This window comes from Musa acuminata, chromosome BXJ3-4, assembly GCF_036884655.1.
Source record: "Musa acuminata AAA Group cultivar baxijiao chromosome BXJ3-4, Cavendish_Baxijiao_AAA, whole genome shotgun sequence".
In the NCBI taxonomy this organism is placed as follows: Eukaryota; Viridiplantae; Streptophyta; class Magnoliopsida; order Zingiberales; family Musaceae; genus Musa; species Musa acuminata.
Genome location: NC_088352.1, coordinates 49,000,017 through 49,023,568, shown reverse-complemented (window position 1 = coordinate 49,023,568; position 23,552 = coordinate 49,000,017). Strand labels below are relative to the sequence as shown.

General features: G+C 38.8%; 2 protein-coding genes across 4 annotated transcripts; both read left to right on the top strand.

Moving 5' to 3' along the window:
• The first annotated feature begins 1,058 nt into the window (after positions 1 to 1,058).
• Positions 1,059 to 15,302, top strand: LOC135634895 (uncharacterized). Of its 3 annotated transcripts, none has more exons than XM_065145613.1 (17): positions 1,059 to 1,217; positions 1,688 to 1,816; positions 1,946 to 2,030; positions 2,722 to 2,824; positions 3,052 to 3,136; positions 4,721 to 4,797; positions 4,938 to 5,033; positions 9,092 to 9,290; positions 9,406 to 9,842; positions 11,310 to 11,391; positions 11,487 to 11,663; positions 11,730 to 11,783; positions 13,204 to 13,296; positions 13,389 to 13,454; positions 13,921 to 13,967; positions 14,081 to 14,773; positions 14,859 to 15,302. In XM_065145613.1, the coding sequence occupies exons 2-17, from the start codon at positions 1,700 to 1,702 to the stop codon at positions 15,232 to 15,234; spliced, it is 2,787 nt and encodes a 928-aa protein (XP_065001685.1). In that variant the 5' UTR covers positions 1,059 to 1,217; positions 1,688 to 1,699; the 3' UTR covers positions 15,235 to 15,302. The 3 variants fall into 3 exon arrangements, with proteins under 3 accessions (XP_065001685.1, XP_065001684.1, XP_065001683.1); XM_065145612.1 differs by having other exon boundaries at positions 4,680 to 4,766; positions 4,938 to 5,044; positions 9,412 to 9,842; XM_065145611.1 differs by having other exon boundaries at positions 4,680 to 4,766; positions 4,938 to 5,044.
• Positions 15,303 to 16,046: 744 nt separating this feature from the next.
• LOC135635162 (UDP-glycosyltransferase 83A1-like) lies at positions 16,047 to 17,678 on the top strand. The gene is made up of 2 exons (XM_065146048.1): positions 16,047 to 16,640; positions 16,731 to 17,678. Exons 1-2 carry the CDS (start codon positions 16,139 to 16,141, stop codon positions 17,627 to 17,629), a joined length of 1,401 nt encoding a protein of 466 aa, XP_065002120.1. The 5' UTR covers positions 16,047 to 16,138; the 3' UTR covers positions 17,630 to 17,678.
• The last annotated feature ends 5,874 nt before the right edge of the window (positions 17,679 to 23,552 follow it).

Below are 23,552 nucleotides of genomic sequence, written 5' to 3'. Positions count from 1 at the left end.
TTAGTTTGGTACTTATAGGAAGAATATCGTTGCCCAATCATTGTTTAACATGTGATCTCTACGTGATGTTTAGATCTGAAAAAGGAGATAAAAGCAATTCTCTATAGTGATTTGCCCACGTAGACAAGGGATCAAGGCAGGTAGTATCCTCTTTAACATTCAAGTGGAGAAAAGGCCAATATGAGGGTTATTTCTTTATAATTTTTTTTTATAATTAAACATAAAAACTTATTTTTAACACAGTCGTAAATGATTTTTTTTTATCGTTGCGTTTACATGTACATATCTCAGGAAACTAACTTGGACATCGAAAGAATCGAATAATGAAATCTCTTATGACTATGATCTTTATGTAGACGACACATTGACAATCCTATAAATATAGGTATAAATCATATTTGACTAATTAAGTCGTCAATGATATTTTCTCATAATAAATATCGATGAAAATAAAATATTATTAAAATAATAATAATATGAAAATAAATTATAGTTTATTTGTGTTATACTCCTAATTGAATCCTAATTTCGATAGAAATAGATTTTTAGAGTCATTCATCTCCTATAAATTCTCATGCGATCGTCTTACATCAATCATTCAAGGATATAGCAGTAAGATCGCCAAGCGAGATAGGTATGGATTCTTAATCTATCGTATATTGCAACCACATGTTACTTATATAGAAAATAATTTGAAGACGTTTCGGCTAATAAAATTAGGTTAGCATATGATTGATCTTTATACGTGCCATCGAATTACATGATGGTAGCGAATAAGAAATTAATTTAGTGTATTTGATATATTTTTATTTATTATATCTTCTTCTTTTTGAATTATTTGGGTATTACCGACCTCTAATATTTTTAGTGCCAAGTCAACGGGACGTCCAACCACGGTAATTTGTTGTCTTCATGATCTGACGGTCCAGATTCATCCGATCGAGTTGACTCGGGTTATCTGACCTGACTGAGCAGTTGACTCGGTAATTCGGTTAACTCGTACGAGTCGAACCGAGTTGGCCGTGTCATTGTTTGAAAAACCCTAAACGGACTCGCTCCACGCCTATTCCCTCGTGCCTACGCGAAGAGCCCCACCGCCTGCCTTTGTCCTATGGCCAATCGTTTCCCGGCGGTTGTTTCTCTCCGATAGCCGACCGGCGAAAGACCGCTGCCTCCTTCGGAGCACCAGAAGTCGCCTGACCGGTTGCCGTCAAGAGGTTAGACGTCTCTCTCTCAACCGTGGCCTAGAGCCGCTGCCACCGTGCTCCGCCCTTTTTGGCGTCCTCTCGCTCCCCTCCATCCTCTCCTCTATTGGCCGTCGATCTGGAACCTCCGTCGCGATCCTCCTCTTCTCTCATCGGCTTTAACTACTTCACAAGCAAGTTGATATTTCAATGTGCTAAACTTCTCCCTAGAGGACACTGATCGATATAAGATCCTAATTAATATATCCCCAGCCTCCCAGAAGCACGGTACTCTGTTCAAGTTTGCTAATGGTATAAGGACGTCTGTTCTACCGAACCAGATTATGACTTTGCCCATGGTATAGACTTGTTGAGAAGGAAAAGTGCTTGTAGAAGTCAGCTATCTTTAATTATTTGCTTTGCAGATGCACATATGAAGCTATTTATCCTCTTTTTTTGTATCCTTTGCTCCTTTTTATGTCATTTTGTATTCCTGTTTTCAGGTGTCACGTGCTATGGCTTCACACTGGCAGGCTGTTCCCCTGGTTGCTTCTCCGTCATATCCAAACTCCATTGCATGGTCAAATGAAAACTTGGTGGCTGTTGCTTCGGGACATATCGTCACTATAGTTGTAGGTGTCATGTGTCTTTTCTTTTGTTAATTATAATGATGGGCCTACCTTTTTCTTTTTGGTGGATGGTAGGGAGATGGTTATAGTTTATCACATTCATCAATTCATTTCTTCATTTTAATTCCTCAGAATCCTGCTTTGCTTGATGGTCCTAGAGGATTGATTACTCTTTCACCCAACAAGCCATTTCCAATAGGCTTCGTAAGAAGAGAAGGTAAGTTTTCTTTAATTATTTCTTCTCTTTAATCCATGTGATCATCTTCAGAATATTATAGCTACCAATTTGCATGCCCACACGCTAATGATATAAAATATAGAAAATGGTTTTGATGTGTTACCCTTGCAGTTTGTCTTCATCAAATAGTATCTATGGAGCTCTTTTTAATTCCTTAATTTTCTAAGGTGACAATCAGCTTATAAGATATTCAATTACTAACATTGATGCCTTAACCAACTACAGAGTTGATTCCTAATATAACTTATAGTAGGATTAGAAGTACTAAAATGAGTAATTTGTCTTATGTTGGCCTTCATCCATCCAATTAAGTTGGAAGGAAGGAAAAAATTTGGTTACCTGGTTCAAATATCTAATCAAGTATATATGATACTATTGTTCAGGAATTCTTTTATAGTATTGGAATTCTTTGTCCAACTTTATGCCTGTATTTTTGTTTGATATTATTTTTAGAAGTGCCTCTAGATGGTCTGTCTTTGCAATATGGAAACTTTATGGCTTTGGCTAGGCAGGTCCAGCAAAGACATAATTTTCTAGTAAGCTGTCCTGTAGTCCTTGATGTAAGCTTTAAGATCTGTATTCAGTTGCTTCCTGGATTATGCTCATGTTTAGGCAACTCTTTTTTATGTGATTTGCTTCCTGATTTATGAGCCTATGGAAATATTTGCAGATCTTTTGACTCCATGTCTGATGCCTACTTGCTTGTCACGCGACACTCGTCCATGTGCTCGATCCATTTCATGGTCCCAACCAGGGTTTGCTTCTAATTCAGGGTAGGGTGTTTTGCTAAACTCATATCCATGATGTTGCACAGATTTCCATCAATCCAACTGCACTAATCAATTCCTCCAATATGCAAACTTGTTTCTCTAAATTTATTATATGGTGGCACAAAGTTATTGCTCATGGCTAACATCTAGTGCTTATCGTCCAAGCATAGTTGTTTATTTTTTTTGGGTGTTTTTGAAGACATTGTTTGTTCTCCGTGAATCATTTGCAGATGTTTGTTGGCTGTTTGCACTAGTGAAGGTCGTATAAAGCTGTATCGAGCACCGTTTTGTGAATTTCGAGCTGAATGGGTTGAGGTAAGCAACTATAGGAAATTGCTACACATGAATTAGAAACTGTAAACAGAGTGTTTCCTCAAATTTTTTGATTTGACATCTATTTAAAACACTGAATTTTTCTATCTGTTACAATGTCATGCCATTAGTTTTGTGATGTGGTTCTTTCATTGACAAATCATTTACAGACTAGATCGTCCTTTGTGAGCACTATCTTGGTTTCTTTCGGCACTCCCTTTGGCAGAGAAGATAAAGAGAGACCAGCGTTTTGAGGGGATCCTTGGGATATGGGAAATAGTTGTAAAAACTTGACATCTGTTTCATTGAACGTTTAAATATAGGTGACATTAAAAATGCACTTGGTGTTAGTAGATGAGTCGGAGGTATCTGTAGTTTTCTCTGGTAGATACTTTTGAGAAAATGTTGTTGGATTACTTTTTTTTGTAAAAAAGCAAGGTTATTAAATGAATATGCATGCATCAGGACGAGAAAGTAATCGTTAACTGAAAGGTTGTTTGGCCTTATAAAATTTAATGAATTGGCCCTTTTATGTCCTCAACTCAGGCCTTTGCAAAACAGTTGATCAATTTAGTTAATGTGCCAGTCAATTTTACAAATAAATGAAAACAATAGATAATAACTTAAAGTTTAGCCTTGATACCTTAGGTTGTGGAGTGTCATTATCGAACAATATGCCTGTTATTTAATGAAATTGGGATCAATTATAGATGCGATGTAATAGTTCTCAAATTTGAGAGATTTAGGGTCATCAAAATGGCTCTGGCAGAACACGGTGGCAAAACCATACCATTTGGAGATTCTTGAAAAAATTGCTTTACAAAGATTGGCCTTATGTAGTTGAGAACCCAAAGGAGAAAGACTTTGCTGTCATATGATTTTAACTTCACTAAGGGCTTTGATAGAGTCAATTAGATAAAATTTTAAATCTTTATTTTGATGAAAGCTTTTGTTAATTTTTTTTTCACTTGGAGAAGTTGATCTTATAATCCTAACGATGTAAATAGACTACCCTTCTGCTGCATAATCTTATAATGAAATTTCATGGTTTTATTTTTAATTTTAAATGATTTCTTATAAATTCATCGTAATAGATTAATTCTTCTTCTTTTTGATTTATTTCATTAATTTATGTTCTTATGTGAGTTTGGCTCTTGCCACGAGGCTATGATCTTGTGAATTTTCTAACCAAAACATGTTAGTTATTTTTAAATTCTTTCTTTTGAAGACTTTTCTGACTCCTAACTGCTAAACAACAATTTTGCTATGTATGTGAAAAAAGGCATTATGTGCCAACTATTTGGGTTTGGCAACGTTGGTGTTTCTCACCATAGGGCTGCTGCGGAATCCTGTAATAGGATGTTGTTGCTATCTGTGGGGAAGGAGGACTTTATTCATGTTCTCATGCAACTCTTGTTATAAGTTGTATTCCCCAAGTTATTATCTGTTTCTTAGCCTCGATTACTCTAAGTATGCCGCCCGTTGCTAGAGATATATTTTTGAAGTTTTTGCAACATGTGCTTCATTGTGCTGTAATTTTTTGTAGGTTGTTGATATATCTGACTTGCTGTTTAATTATTTTGAAAGAACAAATTTTGGGGAACAGAGTTTGCTTTCAACATCGTTTGCTCAAGTGAGTTCCTCACAGCTGTCTTGCCTAACATGTAATGTGCTTTTGCCTATGATATTAAATCAAGAACATCCTTTGTTGCTACTGTTTTTTTTCTTGCGCTGTTTTGGAAAGTTGCATTTTTTGTGATTCTTGTTGCAATTACTTACTATTATGCATTTATACCTAAATCAGAAACAAACTAGCGCAAGCTCCAAATCAAGCAAAAAACGTGTCATCGAGTCCCAAGATTGTAGTTCTAGCAAAGAACCTACATTCAAAAGAAATGGGGTAAGCAGAAGGTAAACATTTTACATAAAACATAAATTTTTGCTTAGTGGTTTCTTGTATCTTGCTAGTCTCTCCTTTACCTCTTTTTCTTTTTCTTTTTTTAATTTATGTCCACTCATGGTTTGGTTGGTTATAACCTGATATGTTACCCAGTTATGTTTTTCCTTTTTGAATATATTTGGATACTTGTGTTCTACATCTGCTTAATCGGTAATACCCTAATTTTTTAGTTAAGGGTATTATGTAAATAGAGTTAATATTTAATTAAAGGGATTATTTAGGGTTAGGGTTTACCGTCTCCTCTATATATATACATCCATACTCTCCTCTCGAATTATTTTGGAGAGCTAGATCGGCTTAGAAAAGAGGGGATGACGATAAAACATTGTCATTGAAGGAAATTAGTAGGGATCCTTTGTTCTCCTTTATCTTCTACTTTTCCCTCCATTGCTTCTGGAGGGAAAAGTAGAGGATGATATGGATCTAAGGATTCCTACTAATTTCCCTTGAAGGCTATGCCCTTCCATCGTCATCGCCTCCTTTCTATAGCCAATCTAGCTCTCCACAAAGATTCGAGAGGAGATGTGGATTTATATAAAGAGGAGGTTGCTAACCCTAACCCTAAATATACCCTTTTGTTTAACTTTATTTATAGAAATATCCCTAGTTAAAAACTAGGGTATTACATAATTATTATGAATTCTTTTCTTGTTAGGTTCTTCTGTTTTTACCTTTTACCTAGTGATTCAACTTGCATACGATCCTCGGCTATTGTAAATTTGTAAAGTGTAGAAGGAATGATTGAGTTGTACCATAGAAGTGTAGTACACGGCAAAAGTTTTTGTTGCTATTGTTTCAGTTGATGGTCCATTCTTGTTTATGAGACTAGTTTGAAACACCATCCATAGTGATGAGTTAATCAAAGAAATCTTGTAGTCTATTCTTGGAGAATATTCATGTTTTGCTCATGTTCCTTGTAGAATACAGTACACATGAAACAGTTTGGAGAAGCTATCCCTGTTTGATCTTTTTAGTGTATGGTGTTATGTGGATTCTTTTCTTGTCTTGTTATAATTGAGTAGAGCACAGTCACTGTGACAGATTTTCCATTTTGAGTGCAAAATATGTACAAGGCTAACTAGGAAACAATATAGAGAAATCATTTTTGCCTAAATGGTGCGTAAGGTATCGAATAATTAATTGAGGAATGCAAAGTGCTGGCTACAGAATCAAGTCCTTATGCATAGAAATATCAAATATCAATGCACATAATGGTGGAAACAATGTAAATAATGAATTGCAAAACAAAGAAATCATTGAGAAGCTGTTTAGCTGCCCTTAAGAGTTAAAGAGTATTTTATATTGAACCTTGTTTATGCTTGTCATGTGCTATAGCTGATGAAAGGGACAGAAGTCAGTTGGAACAGATACAGAAACCTGAGTGGCTTATAAAGGGCCTTCCAGTCAAAGAGGTCCATTATTACTGACATCATATTAGTTGGTGTTTAGAAACTTAAAGTTTTATGAGAAGTTTCCAACTTGCCAATATGTACAAGGACAACTATGTTTGTGCATGCTTATTGTCAAATGTTTTTCATTGCAGTCTTGAGCCTGGAAAGGAGGGCTGTGTTAAACAGCTAACAACTAACTAATGCCGAAACAAGGGAGGATTGTGTTAGGCTGCTAATGACTAACTCAAGACTTCATCATATCTCGAGACCATGGACTTGTACCTATTTTAGTTGGGACATTACAGTTTAATATTGTTTGATAGTGTGGAAACATATGTGAGGAATTGAACATGGATGTAGTCTCCATTGTAACAGAAATATGAAAGGAAGATACAGTCATGCTTGTTTTACCTTCGGCAGCTGAAAAATCAACTTATGGTCTGATACTTTTATGCATGGATTAAATACCTTTTTCAGTTGGGACTTGACATTTTGACATTGTTGGGTAGTATCTCAACTTTCATAAAACAGATGAGAATTGGATTTGGATGTAGTTTTCGTTGTAGCAAATACATGAAAAAAACATACAGGTGTGTACTTTGTATTACCTTATGCTAATGGTATGAGGACACAGAATTTCATCACATGAAATTAAAGTAGGCTTGTAACTAATAAGGTTCACATGTTACATGTAGGTGTTTAAGTTATGTTACTGAAGTAGAATGCAGGATGCCATTAGTCCTGGGTGTGTTCAATGCAGTTAATACCTGTGGGTGAGATTACTCGTAACAATGGATAACATGATTGAGAGGACAATTATAACAAAATAGAAGGGTGCTGCACCATAAATCTCTAGAATGGTGCTGGTGCATAAGGATGTGAATGACATCAACTCGAATATAACATCAGAGTTCCTCAAGTGAAGGATTCTGAGAAAAGTGTAACAGCTTGACTTTAAAATGCTGCTAATTCTATCATTCTATGTTGAAGTGACAAAAGATGATAGCTATAGAGTATGGAATGGTCAGTAGGTTAACGTTTTTCTGAGTTTCTTTACTGTGGCTTGCTTCCGGAACTGTGCTCATGTTTATATTCCTGTAATCTGTCTTTTTTGATTTCACAGTCTGCCCTTACCAAGTGGTTTACTGTAATTGAAGAATTATGTAAGGTACTTAGGTTGATGACTAATTGTTATAACCTGGTTTTTATGAGACAAGATGTTCTTGTTGCATGCAACAATTTTTGGCTACATATTCTTCATCTAAATATCTAATAGATGGAATCATCTCAGCATCCTCATTTTTGAGCTGTCATTTTGCTCAGTCTTATGATTTGTTGTATTTGTGCTTATTCATAGGGCAAGGTTTCGAATACCAGTAGTTGATGTAGGTGCAATGTAATGCTAACCTTTGATGCCACACGTTAAAACCTATAAAATTAGAGATTTGTGCAACTGCTACTAATAAAAAATGAACCAAGGTTTGAAATTTCGTACCGTACCGGTGTATCGAGCTTTGCTCGGTACGATATGGTACATTGTACCAAGCGATATGCCTAAATAAATAAATAAATATAATTAATATATAAACATATATAATATATATTTTTATATAAAAAATATAAAAATCAATATATAAAAATATTAAAAAAAAGGCGTATGCAGCCTCGACGACGTTGCCTCTCTTCTCGTCGCCTCATCTGCGGCATTCGGCGAAGACGTCGAAGGCCGCAGACGTCTCCGGCCTTCAGCAAAGAACGTGACGAAGAAAAAGGCCACAGAGTCGCAGACGAGGCGATGAAGGAGACTGCCTCTTCTGCTGCTCTAGCCGCTGCCTCCCTTGATCCCTGCGCCTCCAGATCCTCCTCTTTACGACTCTCCTCGTTGTTACCTCCTGGATCGGGATCGTCGAGGGAGGGTGGCATCGGATCGGGATCGAGAACGGGCATGGAAACAAGTTCGCGCTGATGTTCTCCCGATTCTCCCTCTTCTTCGAACGCCCTCTCCTTCTTCTTCCTTCTTCGACGCTTCTCCCTTAGCCTCGCCGCAGTTAGGCCATTATATCAAGGGGACCGGTACATACTGCCCAGTACGGGCAGTATGACAATTCGAAATCGCAAACCTTGAAATGAACCATTACATTCGGCAACTATTCAACTCGAGCATATGCAGGTTCCACCAAGGACTGATGTTGGACTATATAGGTTGGTACCAGTAGGTATTTCATTTTTTATCATATTTCATGATTGTACCAGTGGTGTAGGTTGGTATATTTGGTCATCCGAATTGGTGTTAAACAAATATTTAAAACCTGAACCTTGTTTGGAGTAGAGAAATTGTTTTTTTTTTGTTTTACACTGTGTTTTTGTGATTTCTTTTTGTCTTGACATCATCTAAACCTTTAGTTCTCAATTACTTAGCCTTTTATTATGTACACCACCTGACAGTCTATTTTGAAACTTTATTTTCTTTTGCCACAGTTCTTAACCTTCTAACCCATGGAATTTATTCTTCATATGTTGATTCCTTAATATCTAGTTATTTCATATTTTCTGTTAGGCCATTTATAGGAATTTGATTGTCAATGTTAGAACTTTAATGCTTTGCAGAAGCAAGGGAATCAATCACCACAAATCACTAGGAGAGGCACTGAATGATGGCGCAAATGGAGAGGACTCTCATGAAGATGGATGGCATGATAGTGGCGATGACCTTACAGCATTATCAGTTACTGATAAACCTGTTGCCGCTAGTACAGAATCTATCATTAGGCCTTGCTCCATCATCAATCAAGTTTCTTCTGAGGAGGTGTTTAACCATTACATACTTTTGTAATTGATGCCTATAGGGACTAAGTAGGCCTTGTTATATACTGCCAGAAATCCTATTACCTGCTATGAAGTTTGTTTGTAATAACATTTAGTTTCAGGTTATTGAGGTCAGCTCCAATAATGCCATGGTGAGCAAACATATTTCTCCAATACCTGAAGGCCTGCTTCCAGAAGGAAGGCAAAATTATGTCCCTATGATCACCCCAGAGCAGTATGCTTCTCGTAGTGCTTTGTTATCAGGCCTCGTTGTAGCTTGGTCACCAGTATTGCAGTCATCTCGAATCCAGCCTGGCTTTTCCAACAGATACTCTATTCTTGCTGTTGGGGGGAAGTCTGGTAAAATCTCTCTCTGGAAACTCTGTGAACCGGAATGCTACACTATTGAGCATGGCAGAGTTTCTGTTGATCCAATGCTCGTTGGACTTATCCAGGCTCATAACGCATGGATCACTACAATTAGTTGGGAAATGCTTGCAGCACGCCTGAGAATGTCCCAGTTGATCTTGGCCACTGGAAGTTCGGATGGAAGGTGGTTTTACTATACTGGTCATATATGGTCAATGGTCTCTTTCTTGTTTCTAATTCTATTGCCAGTTGGATTGCTCGTTCTGTCTTTGATGCATATTTTTTTAATTGTCTTGTATGATTTGTGATTGAAGGGTATATAATCTGATTAAACTGGAAGTCTTTGATAAAATTGAGATGTTCTGTTTGTGAATTGCAATTTATGTTCCCTAACATACATCATTGGATCAGTTAAGCTAATTCCAGACTTGTATTTCTGACTTTTAAAGTGGTATTCATGTCAGAAACAGATACTAACCTGATGACAAGGGGATGTGCTTTCTTTTTCTTCTGTCCAATTTAATATGGTCAGATCATTAAATTGACTATTGTAGGTCATACATGTTATTTGTTCAGCATTTCCTATTATTTAATGAACTTTGTTGCCATGTCTTGATACATAGAAGTGAGACTGTTGAGATTCACTCAAGTTTGTCTATGCATGTCAGCTTGCTCCTTTATCCACTGGTGATGTATACCTAGGGCAGCTGGAACTATCTGTATGAATTGTCAAGTGTTTTGTTAATCTCATTATGAGTTAGAAAAATCCTGCATTCCTTCTTTGTTACATTTTTTTGGAAATGTGCAGTTCTCAGCTGATTGCAAATTTATTTAAGACATGTAATCTATTCATGTTTTTGTGGTGGCAGCTCTTCTATTCTTTCTTGTTGTGTACTAAACTCTTTGTTTTGCGGTTGATTTGGTTGATGTTGTGGTTCCTATCAGTTTTCTGCTCTGAGAATTAAATCATACCTGAGCTTTGAAAGATGCAATTCGTGACCTGCTGGTTTAAATAATCATTATTACGAATATTATCAAGACAGAAGCAGTTTGAACACTTTTGCATTCCCAACACAAAATGGTAAAGTATGTTGGTGCAGATTGATATCTTATGTATATTGGTATAGTGTAAGTAATCAGATCAGTATAGTACAGTTACTGAGTTAGTAAAGATAGTATGTCGTAAAATCTAAAACCATCCTATGTTTAGGTAGAGTATTGAATGAAATCTTAACGTTTCTGGAAAAAGATACTTGTATTACTGCAATATCTTTATGAACATGTCATTTCAGCTATGTGTTCATGAACAGGTTCTGATAGTACTTTAAGAAAAGAGGTGTGGCTTGGCAGTTCTTATCATTTGTGACGTTCTATTGGAGCTTAGTCTTACATTATTGTGGAGTAATTTGACATTCTAACTAAAAATGTCTCTGGATTTAAAAGTTGGTACTATGATAGAACATCATAGAGTACTGAAGCAATTACTTGTGTAAAACTATTATCTTTTCTACTAGTAGAAGATCATAGAGTGTGAAGAAAAGGCTTGTCTAAGACTATTTTCCCTTTTAACTATGTCATCCCTACTCTGTTATATGTTACATGGTTGATGGTTCTCTTCAGCAACAGTCACAATAGACCATTGTTTCCTCAGTGTGAAGATATGGTCAGCTGATGTTGAAGACTTGGCCAGTTCTTCAGAGGCTAATAAAATTTCCTTTTCCTTAATAAATGAGGTAAAACATTTTGAGCTAGTTTTGATTTTTCCGCACAGCGGATAAATATCTAATTGAAATCAATTTATCATTTTAATTCATTGTTTTCTTATTAGTTGACAGTTGCCATTCCTGCCCCAATATCAACAATTTCACTGGTTGTGCCAAGACAGTCTCAAGAAAATATTGTCTTAGCAATTGGGAAAGGATCTGGATCGCTTGAAGCATGGATATGTAATGTGTTTGGCAAAAAAATTCACAGTGCTGGTGTCTATGATGCACATGACCAAGTGGTATATTTATCTCACTTTGTCTTGTGATGGTTCTAACAGAATTTGACATGTCCTTTAAATCAACAGGTGACAGGTCTAGCTTGGGCATTTGGTGGTCGTTGCTTGTACAGTTGCAGCCAGGTCAGTTTTGGACCACTTAAATTGTTCCAAGTCTGCTTTTAAATAATACATTATTCATGTAATAAATATGCTCAAAAACTGTAAAATGTACTCATGCAAGCTTCATGTGCTTCTCATTTATTGATATTTTTGGTCTGCAAAATCAAGTTCTGTCCAAATTCTTTTTTGTTCAATTTTCCTAACCCACGAGCAGGAAGTCAAGTCAACCTGATGATTCTTCAGGCCAACAGGTGTAGAATTGGGCTAGTGCCTCTTAGGCAAAGTGTATAATCAGTCTAGCCAGTGGTTGCATCTTTCATCAGTTCCTGCTGCTCAGGACATGTATTCATCAACTGTCAAGCTCTTGTATTTCATGAAGTTTGGGTCCAGAGGATCAATGGAAGTTACACTTAATCAAAGATAAGGTATTAGATATCATGGCTGATGACCTTCTAGCATAAAACCTTTGATAGTGTCCCCGCCCTTATCCAAATGAATGCATATCTCCTAATTCTCTCATTACAATTAATTACTGCAATCTGATGTTATGGCAATCACCTATTGTGTTCAGTTAATCAATTCCTATCACTAATTTTATCAAACTCCTGGAAATAGTTTGATACCAATTGATGATTTGTCCTGCCACCTCAACTGTATTACCAATTTGGTTGGTAGCCTCTTTATGACTCACTTGCATGTTGAGCCTTTTTGCATGTCACAAGGGAAAGATCACCAGACCATGTTCAATACTTTCAGTCGAATTTGCTTTCAATTTTGTCCGGTAGCAGTGGAACCTTATCTTCATTTCACGAGGAACATCTCTACCTCAGTCTCCGAAATGCGACCATCTTAAAAATTCCTCATGATTTGTACAGCACCATATCACTGTCTTACGCATGCAAGATACTGAGTTGGTTGCTGATTTGAGTTCATCTTACTTAGGTTTGTCAATTGTCTAGGAATCTTCAGTCTTGAAACATCCTGGAAACCAGTTTTATTGATATATCTGCGGCTAGATCTTGGTTAAATAATTATGAGGAACTAATATGTCAAAAATGCATGCATTTGTCTTTTGATATTCTTTTTATGTTCATTTGTTTTTTAAACTTGATAAACAGTTCTGGAAAAAGTAAAAGACATATCTACCACAGCTGTAAGCAAACCAATGCCTTTATATCTAAAATTTAAACATGCCATTCTGATGTTTCTTTTTTTGGTGTATACCCTGTCGTCATAAGTTTTCCCCTAATGTCTGTATGGGAGAGAGTTAATTTTGTGCATCTCTGTTGTACTTGTGGAATAATGATGATTTACTGTTCTTTTCATCGCACTATTCTTGTGTAGATAAAGTTTTCATAAGTTTAGTTTTATTTTGTAGCTAAGTTGCTTTTTCAGGAAGCAATTGGACATCTCAAAAGTCACTTTTGTTTTCTGATAACAGGATAATTCAGTCCAGAGCTGGGTGTTGCATGGAGACTCTCTTCATAAAGTCACCTTCCCCTCAAAATTTCCCGGGTTCAGAAACTCTACCAATGTATGGAGGGAACTGACCATGAGTTTGTACTTCTCTTCCTCTTCTGCCAGATCTCCTTTGTTTCTAAAATGGAGTACATATTGTTCTTGCAGCTTTCACTAGTATCTGATCAATGCTTTGGTCTTGCACTGTCCCCTGGAGGACTAACGATTGCTGTGGTAAGCTTGTTGTTTCCATAGAATTTTGACTTGGACTTTTGACTTTTCTGGAATCCTTATGTATTATTCAGTCTGTTATATTGTTAATTAGCTATATTGGAGTGAGGTTGCAGCTCTGTTGCGTATGGAGCATATTAGCCATTATACTTGGTTTTGTAAACTTTATTTTCTGCTTGATAATCCATTTATCTGTTTCCATTTTATTATGTTTGATGTGAGCTTTTTTTGGGTACACCATTGAGGTAAGTTCTAGTGTTTGCAGATATATCTCATGTACTGTTTATAGCGAGGTAAAACGTACTCCAATTAATGGTGTATGCAGGCCTGTTGCAATATTAACAATAAATGTGACGTCCTGCAAGTTATCGATACTTTCTCATTTTATTTCTTATTTTATTTTGTATGCGATAATTTTCATCCTTATATGCACTTAAGCAGATGTTTAACGTGAAGTGTGCCATGTCAGGTTCGCAGTTTTGACGTAAATCTTCTGCACCAAATGTATCAGGCAAGGTAATAGTATAAGAAGATGAACAATTGCTAATAGTATGCTTAGCCAATGCATTTTTTGGCAGCAGATCACTATACAAGTTTTTAGACTAAATTTTCTTATTGGTAACATGCAGGACCCAGAAAGCAGTCATAGAGTTTTTCTGGGCCGGTGGGCAGTCGTTGGAAATTTCACCAGACAATACTGGTGAATCCACTTTGGCTTTATCCGAGAGAGACCTGTCGTGTTGGGAATCCAACATTTTATGGTCCCTACAGTATTTTGAAGATGCAGAAAATCCACTGGTTCTATGGGACAGTCTTGCAGCATTACTAGAATTTAACAAGTCCAGTCCATCATTTGTGGAAAATCTACTCTTCAAATGGATCTCTGGTTGGTTTTCATGCCATCTTTCTGATGATTCCATCGATAAGATCTTGCTTCATGTTGTGAGCATGCTTTCAGAGATCAGTTCTCGCAAAATTTTTCTTCTGAACATTATCTGTAGAAGATTAATGATAAGCGATGCCAAAGCTGACATGCACAATGGAGAACAGCTCAAATCAAGTGAACCAAAAAATGAAGGGAAGCTTGCTCCATGGAGTAACTTGCTTGTCAACAACGAATTGGAACTGCAACAAAGGGCTGTGTCATTTACTTTCAGGGCTGTTCTTAATCATGCCTCTGATTCATCTGATCCGTTTCAAGTTGGTAAAAAATGGTTCCCCGTTGGAGTGGCACAAATGGAGTGCTGGGTTCTCCTAAATGCTGGGCTGGTGCACAATCAGCTAAACATTCTTGGATCTGAACTTAGGGGTCTCGGAAGCAGGTATCTGAACGCCTTCTATATGTAAAAACACTCTTGTACAGCCTAGTTACCATCAGTACAATTCTCATTATCTTTCTCCTTCCAGGATCAGTTCTATCTGTGAATATGTAAAAGAGGAGAGTTGCAGCTTCTGCTCCACCCCTGTTCCATTTGAATCAGCTGATGTTGCCTGGTGCGAGGGTCACAAACTCGACTGCAGCGGTTCAAAAGAAAGGCATAGGTTATCGAGGTGTGCAGTTTCCATGCGGCTCTGCTCCGTTGCAGCGCCAATGTGGTTTTGCATATGTTGCCACAGGTCAGCCACGGACACAATGCCTCAAACTTTTTTTATGATGTCCGAGCCTCCTTCGGGCACGGATGATGAGATGAAGCTCGACTTTTGCCGACCCCTGTGCCCGTTTTGTGGAATTTTACTGCAGAGATCCATGCTAGAATTCTTACTCTCTCCATCCCCCGTGTAAAAATTATTTACAGAAACACATTTAATCTTTATTTAGTTGTAACTTATAAATTCAATCTCGTTCTGGTATTTGTCTTGGGCTGTTGTATTAGTTCCATGCTGCCGAGAGTATACAAGTGTTCTACGAGGAATGAGCAGCTGAGGTCGAGGTTCTCGACGGTCACACTGCATCTCGTCAAGTGGTTTTTGTTTATGTTGAGGCATTTCTTGTGATTATTGTTAAATCATTTATTTGATAAACCTATCTGTCGGTGGCTTGTGATAAACTCATGTTCCTAAGGTAGGGAGACTCCGGATGAGCACTCGTCCTAAGGAGGGACGATGACGGCAAGCACCGAAAGAGTAAGTACTTTTTCTTCAAGATCGTGACGAAATTTTCTTATGCCAATCGCTATCATATATTGGATCTAACGTTTTTTTAATGCAAATAATGTACCGATGGTATGTTGATGACGAAATTGTTTTAATGCATTCAAGATTGTAATGAAATTTTCTTATGCTAATCACTTTTCTAAAGTTTTTTTAATGTATATAACGTGCTAGTGACGGTCTGTTGATGACTACATCCACGTTCGATTCGGAGACGTGCCCAACTTGTATACAATACGGACATGTTGGGGACAGAGATGGCTTTTACTTGTCCTCCTCCTCCCTGCTGAGATCACACAGTGAATCATCCGGGATGCCTTCCGGGAGAGTTCCTACCAGCTGCTTCGCTGACACGGTACCAAACAGAGTCATGGATCAGTCAACCTACGCACGCCTTTCATTTTTTACCACCCCTGAGCCATTCATTGTGGATCCAAACAGTGGAGGCCATCATCATCGTCCTTCTCCACTCCGACCTGCTCTCTCACTCGCTTAAATCTTATCCCACATCGAACCTGACCTTTGGCACTGCAGCAATGAGCCCGCCTCCTCAAGTGCTCGTCTTGCCTTTCCCAGCCCAAGGCCATGTCGTCTCCTTCATGTCGCTGTCGCGCGGCTTGGTCGAGCAGGGCTTCAGGATCACGTTCGTCAACACCGAGTTCAACCACGGCCGAATCGCAGCTGCCATGTCCGACAAGGGTTGTGACGCTGCCGGACAAGGAGGAATACGCATGGTCGCCATACCAGATGGATTGGCTCCCGGCGACGACCGCAACGATCTCGGAAAGCTTGTGGACGGCTACTTGAGGGTCATGCCCGGGTGCCTCGAGGAGCTCATAACAAGCATCAACGAGTCCGGTGGAGGAGAAGGAGACGGGATCGGATGGATGATCGCCGATGAGAACATGGCGTGGGCTTTGGAGGTGGCCAAGAAGATGGGGATCAGAGCAGCCTGTTACTGGACCGCATCTGCAGCCATGCTCGCGACGATGATGAGCATTCCCAAGATGATCCGAGAGGGCATCCTTGGTGCCGATGGTATACATCTTCTTCTTCTTCTTCTTCTTCTTCTTCTTCTTCTTCTTCGCTGTTAGTTTGGACGAAGACCATGATCTGAGTCTCTTGCAGGGCTCCCAAGGAGGCATGGCAAGTACCAGCTGAGCCCTGGCATGCCATCCGTCAGCACGACTCAGTTCGCCTGGAACTGTGCTGGTGATGCCCAAGGCCAAAAGATCATCTTCCAGCTAGTCGTCAACAGCAACCGCCTGCTCGAGCTTGCTGAATTCATCATCTGTAACACAGTCCACGAGATGGAGTCACCCGTCTTCGCCCTCTTCCCCAATATCCTGCCCGTGGGACCTCTGATTTCGCGCCGAAGACTCGATCACAAGCCCATGGAGCATTTCTGGCCCGAGGACACGACCTGCGTGAAGTGGCTCGACGAGCAGCCTGCCAACTCCGTCATCTACGTCGCCTTCGGGAGCTTCACGGTGTTCGACTACCGCCAGCTCCAAGAGCTCGCGCTCGGGCTGGAGCTCTCTCGCCGGCCGTTCCTGTGGGTCGTGAGACCGGACCTGGCAAGCGAGGCGAGCGTTGCTTGGTTAGATAGCTTCCGGGAACGAACCGCCGGCCGAGGGAAGATGGTGAGCTGGTCGCCGCAGCAGCAGATACTGGCTCACCCTTCCATCGCCTGCTTCCTGTCTCACTGTGGTTGGAACTCCACCATGGAAGGAGTGTGGAACGGGGTTCCATTCCTCTGCTGGCCATACTTCACCGACCAGTTCCTCAACCAGGTCTACATCTGTGATGTTTGGAAGATTGGATTGAGCCTGAACGCTGATGACAAAGGGACAGAAATCTCACGGGAGCAGATCCGAGTGAAACTGGAAGAGTTGCTCGGCGACGAGGGGATCAAGGCGAGGGCGATGATGTGGAAAGACATAGCTCGCAAGAGTGTGGGTGAAGGAGGGTCTTCCTACAAGAACATGAAGCGCATCGTGGAAGAGATGAACGGTCAAAGGGTGTAAAGTCCGTCTGTCTTTGATAATTAATATATTGTAAGATTCTAAGTTGGAATTATTGTCTCTATTATTTACTCTTTCTAACAATATATATATATATATATATATATATATATATATATCCACCAACGAGAGGCTCATTTCTTCATAAGGTTGAGCCTAACTCTCTATCTATTGACAACCCATATTGGGAATCCCAAAAAATATAATTTTATTATTTATAACCCATCGATTACCGATCTTATCATTTTATTTTTCACATCCCTTTTTTTAACATATCTTTGGTCGCTCGCGATTAGAAAGAGACAATGCGATTATTTATGTTCTTTTTCAAAAAAGATATTTTAGGACTATTAAAAAAATTAAAATAAATATATTAAATATAAAAATGAAGATCACCAATAGAAATCACATTTTTCTATGTAAAAAACATTCATAAGATATTTTTTTACATAAGTGTAATGTAAAAACTAAATTAATAATCAAATGAGACGATCTAAAGATGAGGAGATAAAAAATAATTTTTTTTATGTTTGTTATATCGATTTAATATTTATGGAGTTTAAGACGTCGAGTTACATATCCAAGAGAGAATATTTTAGATATTTCTATAATAATCCATAATATATTTTTTTGGGTCAGTGTAAATCAATCCAAAAAATGTCATAATATGGATCTATCTGCTGTGAGGAACCTACAAAATCTTGAGCCAAATGACCCTACAAAATTATGTAATCATGAAATCAATAAAGAAGTCATGAAATCATGAAGCCAAAAGGACCCTACAAAATTATGTAATCATGAAATCATGAAGTCAACAAAGAAGTCATGAAATCATGAAGCCGAAAGGACCTGTCAACAAAGAAGTAGGCCGGTTTCGAGACTTTATAGGTGTACAGAGATGAATGAATACTTGGAGAGGCACTCCTCTCAAAGATGAATAATCCTTTCTTTATAGATATCATACGATTGTATATGTTTTTATAAGACTATATCATTGTCTACCTAACAAGATGGGCCTAAGTGACCCACATCATCACCTAAGGGGGCTCTCATCGCCGACTAAGCATCATGTGTTGAATCTTGATTGGTTAATTATGATTTACATATGAGATATACAAAAGTATTGATGCATGCCGATTGTAAGATATAAGCGATGTGAGGTGCATGAGACATATGAGTGTATCAAAGCTTGTTGGTTTGAACCATGTGTGTCGATGGTGTCAAACGTAGGATGCAAGCGTTGACATTATTGTGTCGACTTGAACAGTTGAATACATGACATATGTGATAATAAGAGATATGTGAGCATATCGAGTCTTGTCGAATGCATGACATCAAATGCTTAGGTATAACGACCACCTTAATGATGTGGTGGATGAGGATGTCATGATCTTTGTTGAAGACGTGGTGGACTTAGGGATGACATTGTCAACTTGATAAATGGTATAGAAAGACGTCCGCAGTAAACATGGAGATGCAGCATACTAGTGGACGAAGCCACGTCCGATGATTGTGTTAGGAAATCACATAAAAAAATCATAAAATTTTCTACATAAAACAAGGTTTCATTATCGTGTGCGAAGATTGATGCATAAAAACTCGTAAAACTAAAAAACCATATATATCAAGGGACGTGTGTTACCTAGGGAGATCGTATATCCCTGAAATCCTATAGATCTGTAGGAAAGGATGAAGGAAGTCAACTATCCTCCTCTCTAGTGGTGATTCACACGATAGGGGTTAAAAATATGCTACTCAATTCACTGTACAATCATCCTTTCCACACACACCATGCGATCAATAAGGGGCTGGCCCTTCTCGTGTTATTCACATACCCAAAATGAGAGTTGCTGGCTAAGGAGGAGAGGGAGAGAGGAGAATAAGTGGTGGTAGCCAAAACAGGTCTAGCATATGATCATTTGGTTCTCTCATATTTATAGAGACCCTATATCAACTTAACCCTAATGGAGCTTGGGTATTAGATTTTCATTTAACCGCCCAAGCATCTTAGATTATTTAGTCTTTATCTAATAATCTCTCATTGACTCTTATTAAATCTCATCTATAGGATCTAATAATTCAAGAGCTTATTAGATATCCAATAAGATAGGGGCTTCAACAAATATCTCATATCTAAACCTCTATTCGTTGCAACACTTACCATATGTGTATGACCCTCTAGGCTCAATATTGAGCTAGTCGTAAGTTATACCTGTCAAAACTTCTTCTAGCTCAATTAATTCACTCGACTCATCGATTACGGACATACTAGGTCACTACGCTGCAGTCCCCAGACAATACAAGGGAATCTAATCTTTTGGACCTATTTATCCTCAATTACCATATATTTATCGTCTCTCATCCATCTAATATCACAAAGATCTTATACCAGACATGGTGTTGTCGGACCCATACGGTTTTTACTCGAGTCTTGCTTTAATCAAATTCTCCCGGATAACTCTTTCTCTCTCTCAATCCGAGATCAGAGATTTGTCTGAGTAAGAATATATGAGATATTCCTCTCATGACACCAGAAGTGAATGATCCTCTATTGACACTCAATAGCCCTCGTAAGGTTAGCTATCACTTTCGATAACTGACTATGCTAGATTTTTATAAGTCCGATATAAAAAAGTAGAGTACTCATATAGGACATCCTTGATGTCTAAGTCTAAGGGCTAGACACTACTAAGATGACAGAATCATTGTCTAACAATAAGGTATCATCAATGAGTATATATTGGGTCCAACCCATATGTGGGCTTAGACAATTGGGCCTTTGGAGCCCAAATCAATTATTAGAAGGAAAGAAGCAAACGAGATATGGCAGCGAATGAGGTGAGCGAGCAGCGAGCCGTGGCGATGCATGATGAGAGAAAAGGCATAGAGAGAAATGAAAAGGAGAGAGAAATATTAGGATCTTGAGTTTTCTGCTTGACGATCAATGGCCAAACGTTGTCAGTTTTGGCCCAAATTTTATATAGAGAATCCTTGCATTAAGCTTTACAATCCTAATGGTGTTGATCTGCAGTTTACTCTATCTGAGGTACTTTCCTGTTATATCCATTTTGTAAGATCTAAAATTCTCTTTTGATAAGATCTATTCTATGTGATGATGATATGCTATTCTTGAGCCAAGATTTATGTTCTTGATGTTATTGTGATCCTCTGGTTATTCTAGAGAAGATTTATTATAAACCTGTTATCATTACTATTGATAGTGAAAGTTTGAGGTGGACTACGGTCACGTGGTTTTTCCCACATTAGGTTTTCCACATTAAAAATTTGGTCTCACTTTGTGATTGATTTATTATTCTATTATTTATGTTGTGCTAGTTGATATTTATATTTTGATATTAAGTTAGTATTTTGATACACAAAGAGGGAAATGAATTATTCCGCTTTAACAGGTTTTTCCCAACAAGTGGTATCAGAATAGTAGGTTATTTGGTGCTAGTTTTTTTCTTGTGTGATTGAAATGGAGCAGTTAGATGGTATGATTAAATTGAACTCATAAATTATTCCACTTGCAGATGTATGATGAAAGATTTGCTTTATTGTAAAGATTTGTATAAGCCTATCAAGGTTAAAGATAAACCTTCTACGACGATGAAGAATGAGAAATTCAACATAGAAAAGCTATTACCTATATTAGAAGATGGATGGATATAAATTTGCATGAGCATATTTCTGATGAAACCAAAGCTGATGTTGTTTGGCAAAGTTTAGAAAATCTCTTTGCGAAAAAGATAGTGGGAAATAAAATTTCTCTCCTCAAAGGAAGCTCTGTTTTTGCAACCGCTGGCTGGGATCGACGAGGGGCTACGGCAACAGAGGAAGCTCTATTTTTGCAACCACTGCAAGGAAGGGCTGCAGCAACTGGCGATTGCGGCTGCGACCCAAGGGGGGGTGGGCGGCACGATGGTAGACTAGGGCAGCGTCGCCGACGGTATAAGCGGCGATGGGGTGATCCGCTGGCTGGGAAACTACGTCGGCAGTCCTTCTCGCTCGAGCGAGATGGGGAAGCGAGGAGGAGAGGTCGCTGGCCGGGTGGGGGCAGCGGTGGCTGTTGGCTAGGCAACAACGACGACAGTGGTGGTCCCTCGGCCGGGAAGTAGTGGCGGTGGGTGGGCTGGCCGGAAGCAGGGGTCCGGCAGGGGAAGCAAGGGTGGCTGCAACTTCTTCTTCTTCTTTTTTTTTTTTTATATCCGAAGATGAAGATAACTATAGAAGTGGGCAGCAGAGGTGGTGGCGACTGCTGGCTGGGCAATAGCGATGGCAGTGGAGAAGGGGCAATGATGGTCGTTGACTAAGACGCAGAGGTTCCTTCTCGGTTGAGAAGGATCAGCGTTTGTGGCTGTCGGCTTCACCCTTCCTCACATAATTTTTGTTTATTTTTTGATAGTTACGACAACACTACAGCAAGAACGCCAAGGATCATTGCTTTGATACCAAATGTTAAGACCCTAAAGTATTATTGTAAAATGCTATGATACCAAATGATAAGACCTTATCGTAAAATGCTCTGATACCAAATGATAAGACTCTAAGGTCTTATCGTAAAAGAAGAAAGAGCTCTGATACCAATTGATAAGACTCTAAGGTCTTATCGTGGAAGAAAGGGGAGAAAAGGAAATGATAATGATCGCTTCGAGGGGATCAACCTCCTAAGGTTTGTTCATAAAATAGAATAATATTTTATTGATTAACTGGTTGATTTAAAGAAAGGATTACATAATTATTTATAGAGTTCCACCATATTTCTTGTAATTCTCCACTTCACATTTGCAGCGTCAATGGCAGGGAATATATACTTGAGGCAAGGCATTGGATTGGAGTAGGTGGTTTCCAAACGATCTATGGAGGCCGTAAGAGGAACGGAATCACGCCACCACATTTCTGTAAGAACGGCGGAGCGATTGCTCCTCGTTCACATACTACAACAATCGCAGAGGATGAATATCATTGAAAACGACCCCAAAGGGTGAGCGTTGCATGCGATTATAGAGTTCATATTGGTGTTTTTTTGATTGGTTAAACATCCCTTTTTGTTGTTATTCTAAACCTTTTTTTTTTAAATATATATATACATATAGTTTTAGTGCAAGAATTTATATTGCTCGATGAAGAGACAATACTTGTTGACTTGTGCTATTTAGGACCAATTTGCACCTTTTCATGGTTAATGTCTCCTTTGGGAGATATGCAGACCTAAATAGTTCCATGAAACTTGGAACTATTGTTGCCTCGTTGTATGATCCATGAATGAGCCATGATAAACCTTGGTTGATGTTTCAGGATAGCCATTCGGTTGTAGAGGGTAATGTCTTTGGTATTCATTCCATCTTGCTGTCTTTGTTTCAGGAGAAAGTTTATGCCACTTATCATGCGTGTTTTTGCACCTTCCAGTGGTAGGGACGATAACTTCTCGGGGGCAGCGCGATCTTGATCCATCTGTTGCTGGACGCGTTTAGGCGGTATATTTAGTTAGTGAAGGGTAAATTTGATCCATCTGTTGTGGATCCTTTCTGTTCTAGGGTTTCTGGCAATGGGGGGGGTTGTGTAACATTTGATAGAATGTGGAAGACATGAGAGGCTTCTTGCATTCGAGTATCTCTTTCTTTGGGTTCGAGATAAATGTGGGTTTCACCATGAAAAGTCCTTTGTTTATTAGCAACTTATGATGTGTATCAGAATTACTATAATTCTACTCGTCTCACTGTGTGTGCATATCCACTTCTCGCCGGATGCTGAAGGATACGAGGGCGTCGATGTGTCGCTCTCTCGTCGTGTACAGACAGGCGCACTGCTCTAGTGGGACCCTCGTGGGCTCCGGTGACTGTTTCCAATAACATACTGGCACGTCACGAACGGACGAATTGGGTCAAACATGGGTTCCATGGGTTGGCCGACTGTATAGACACGG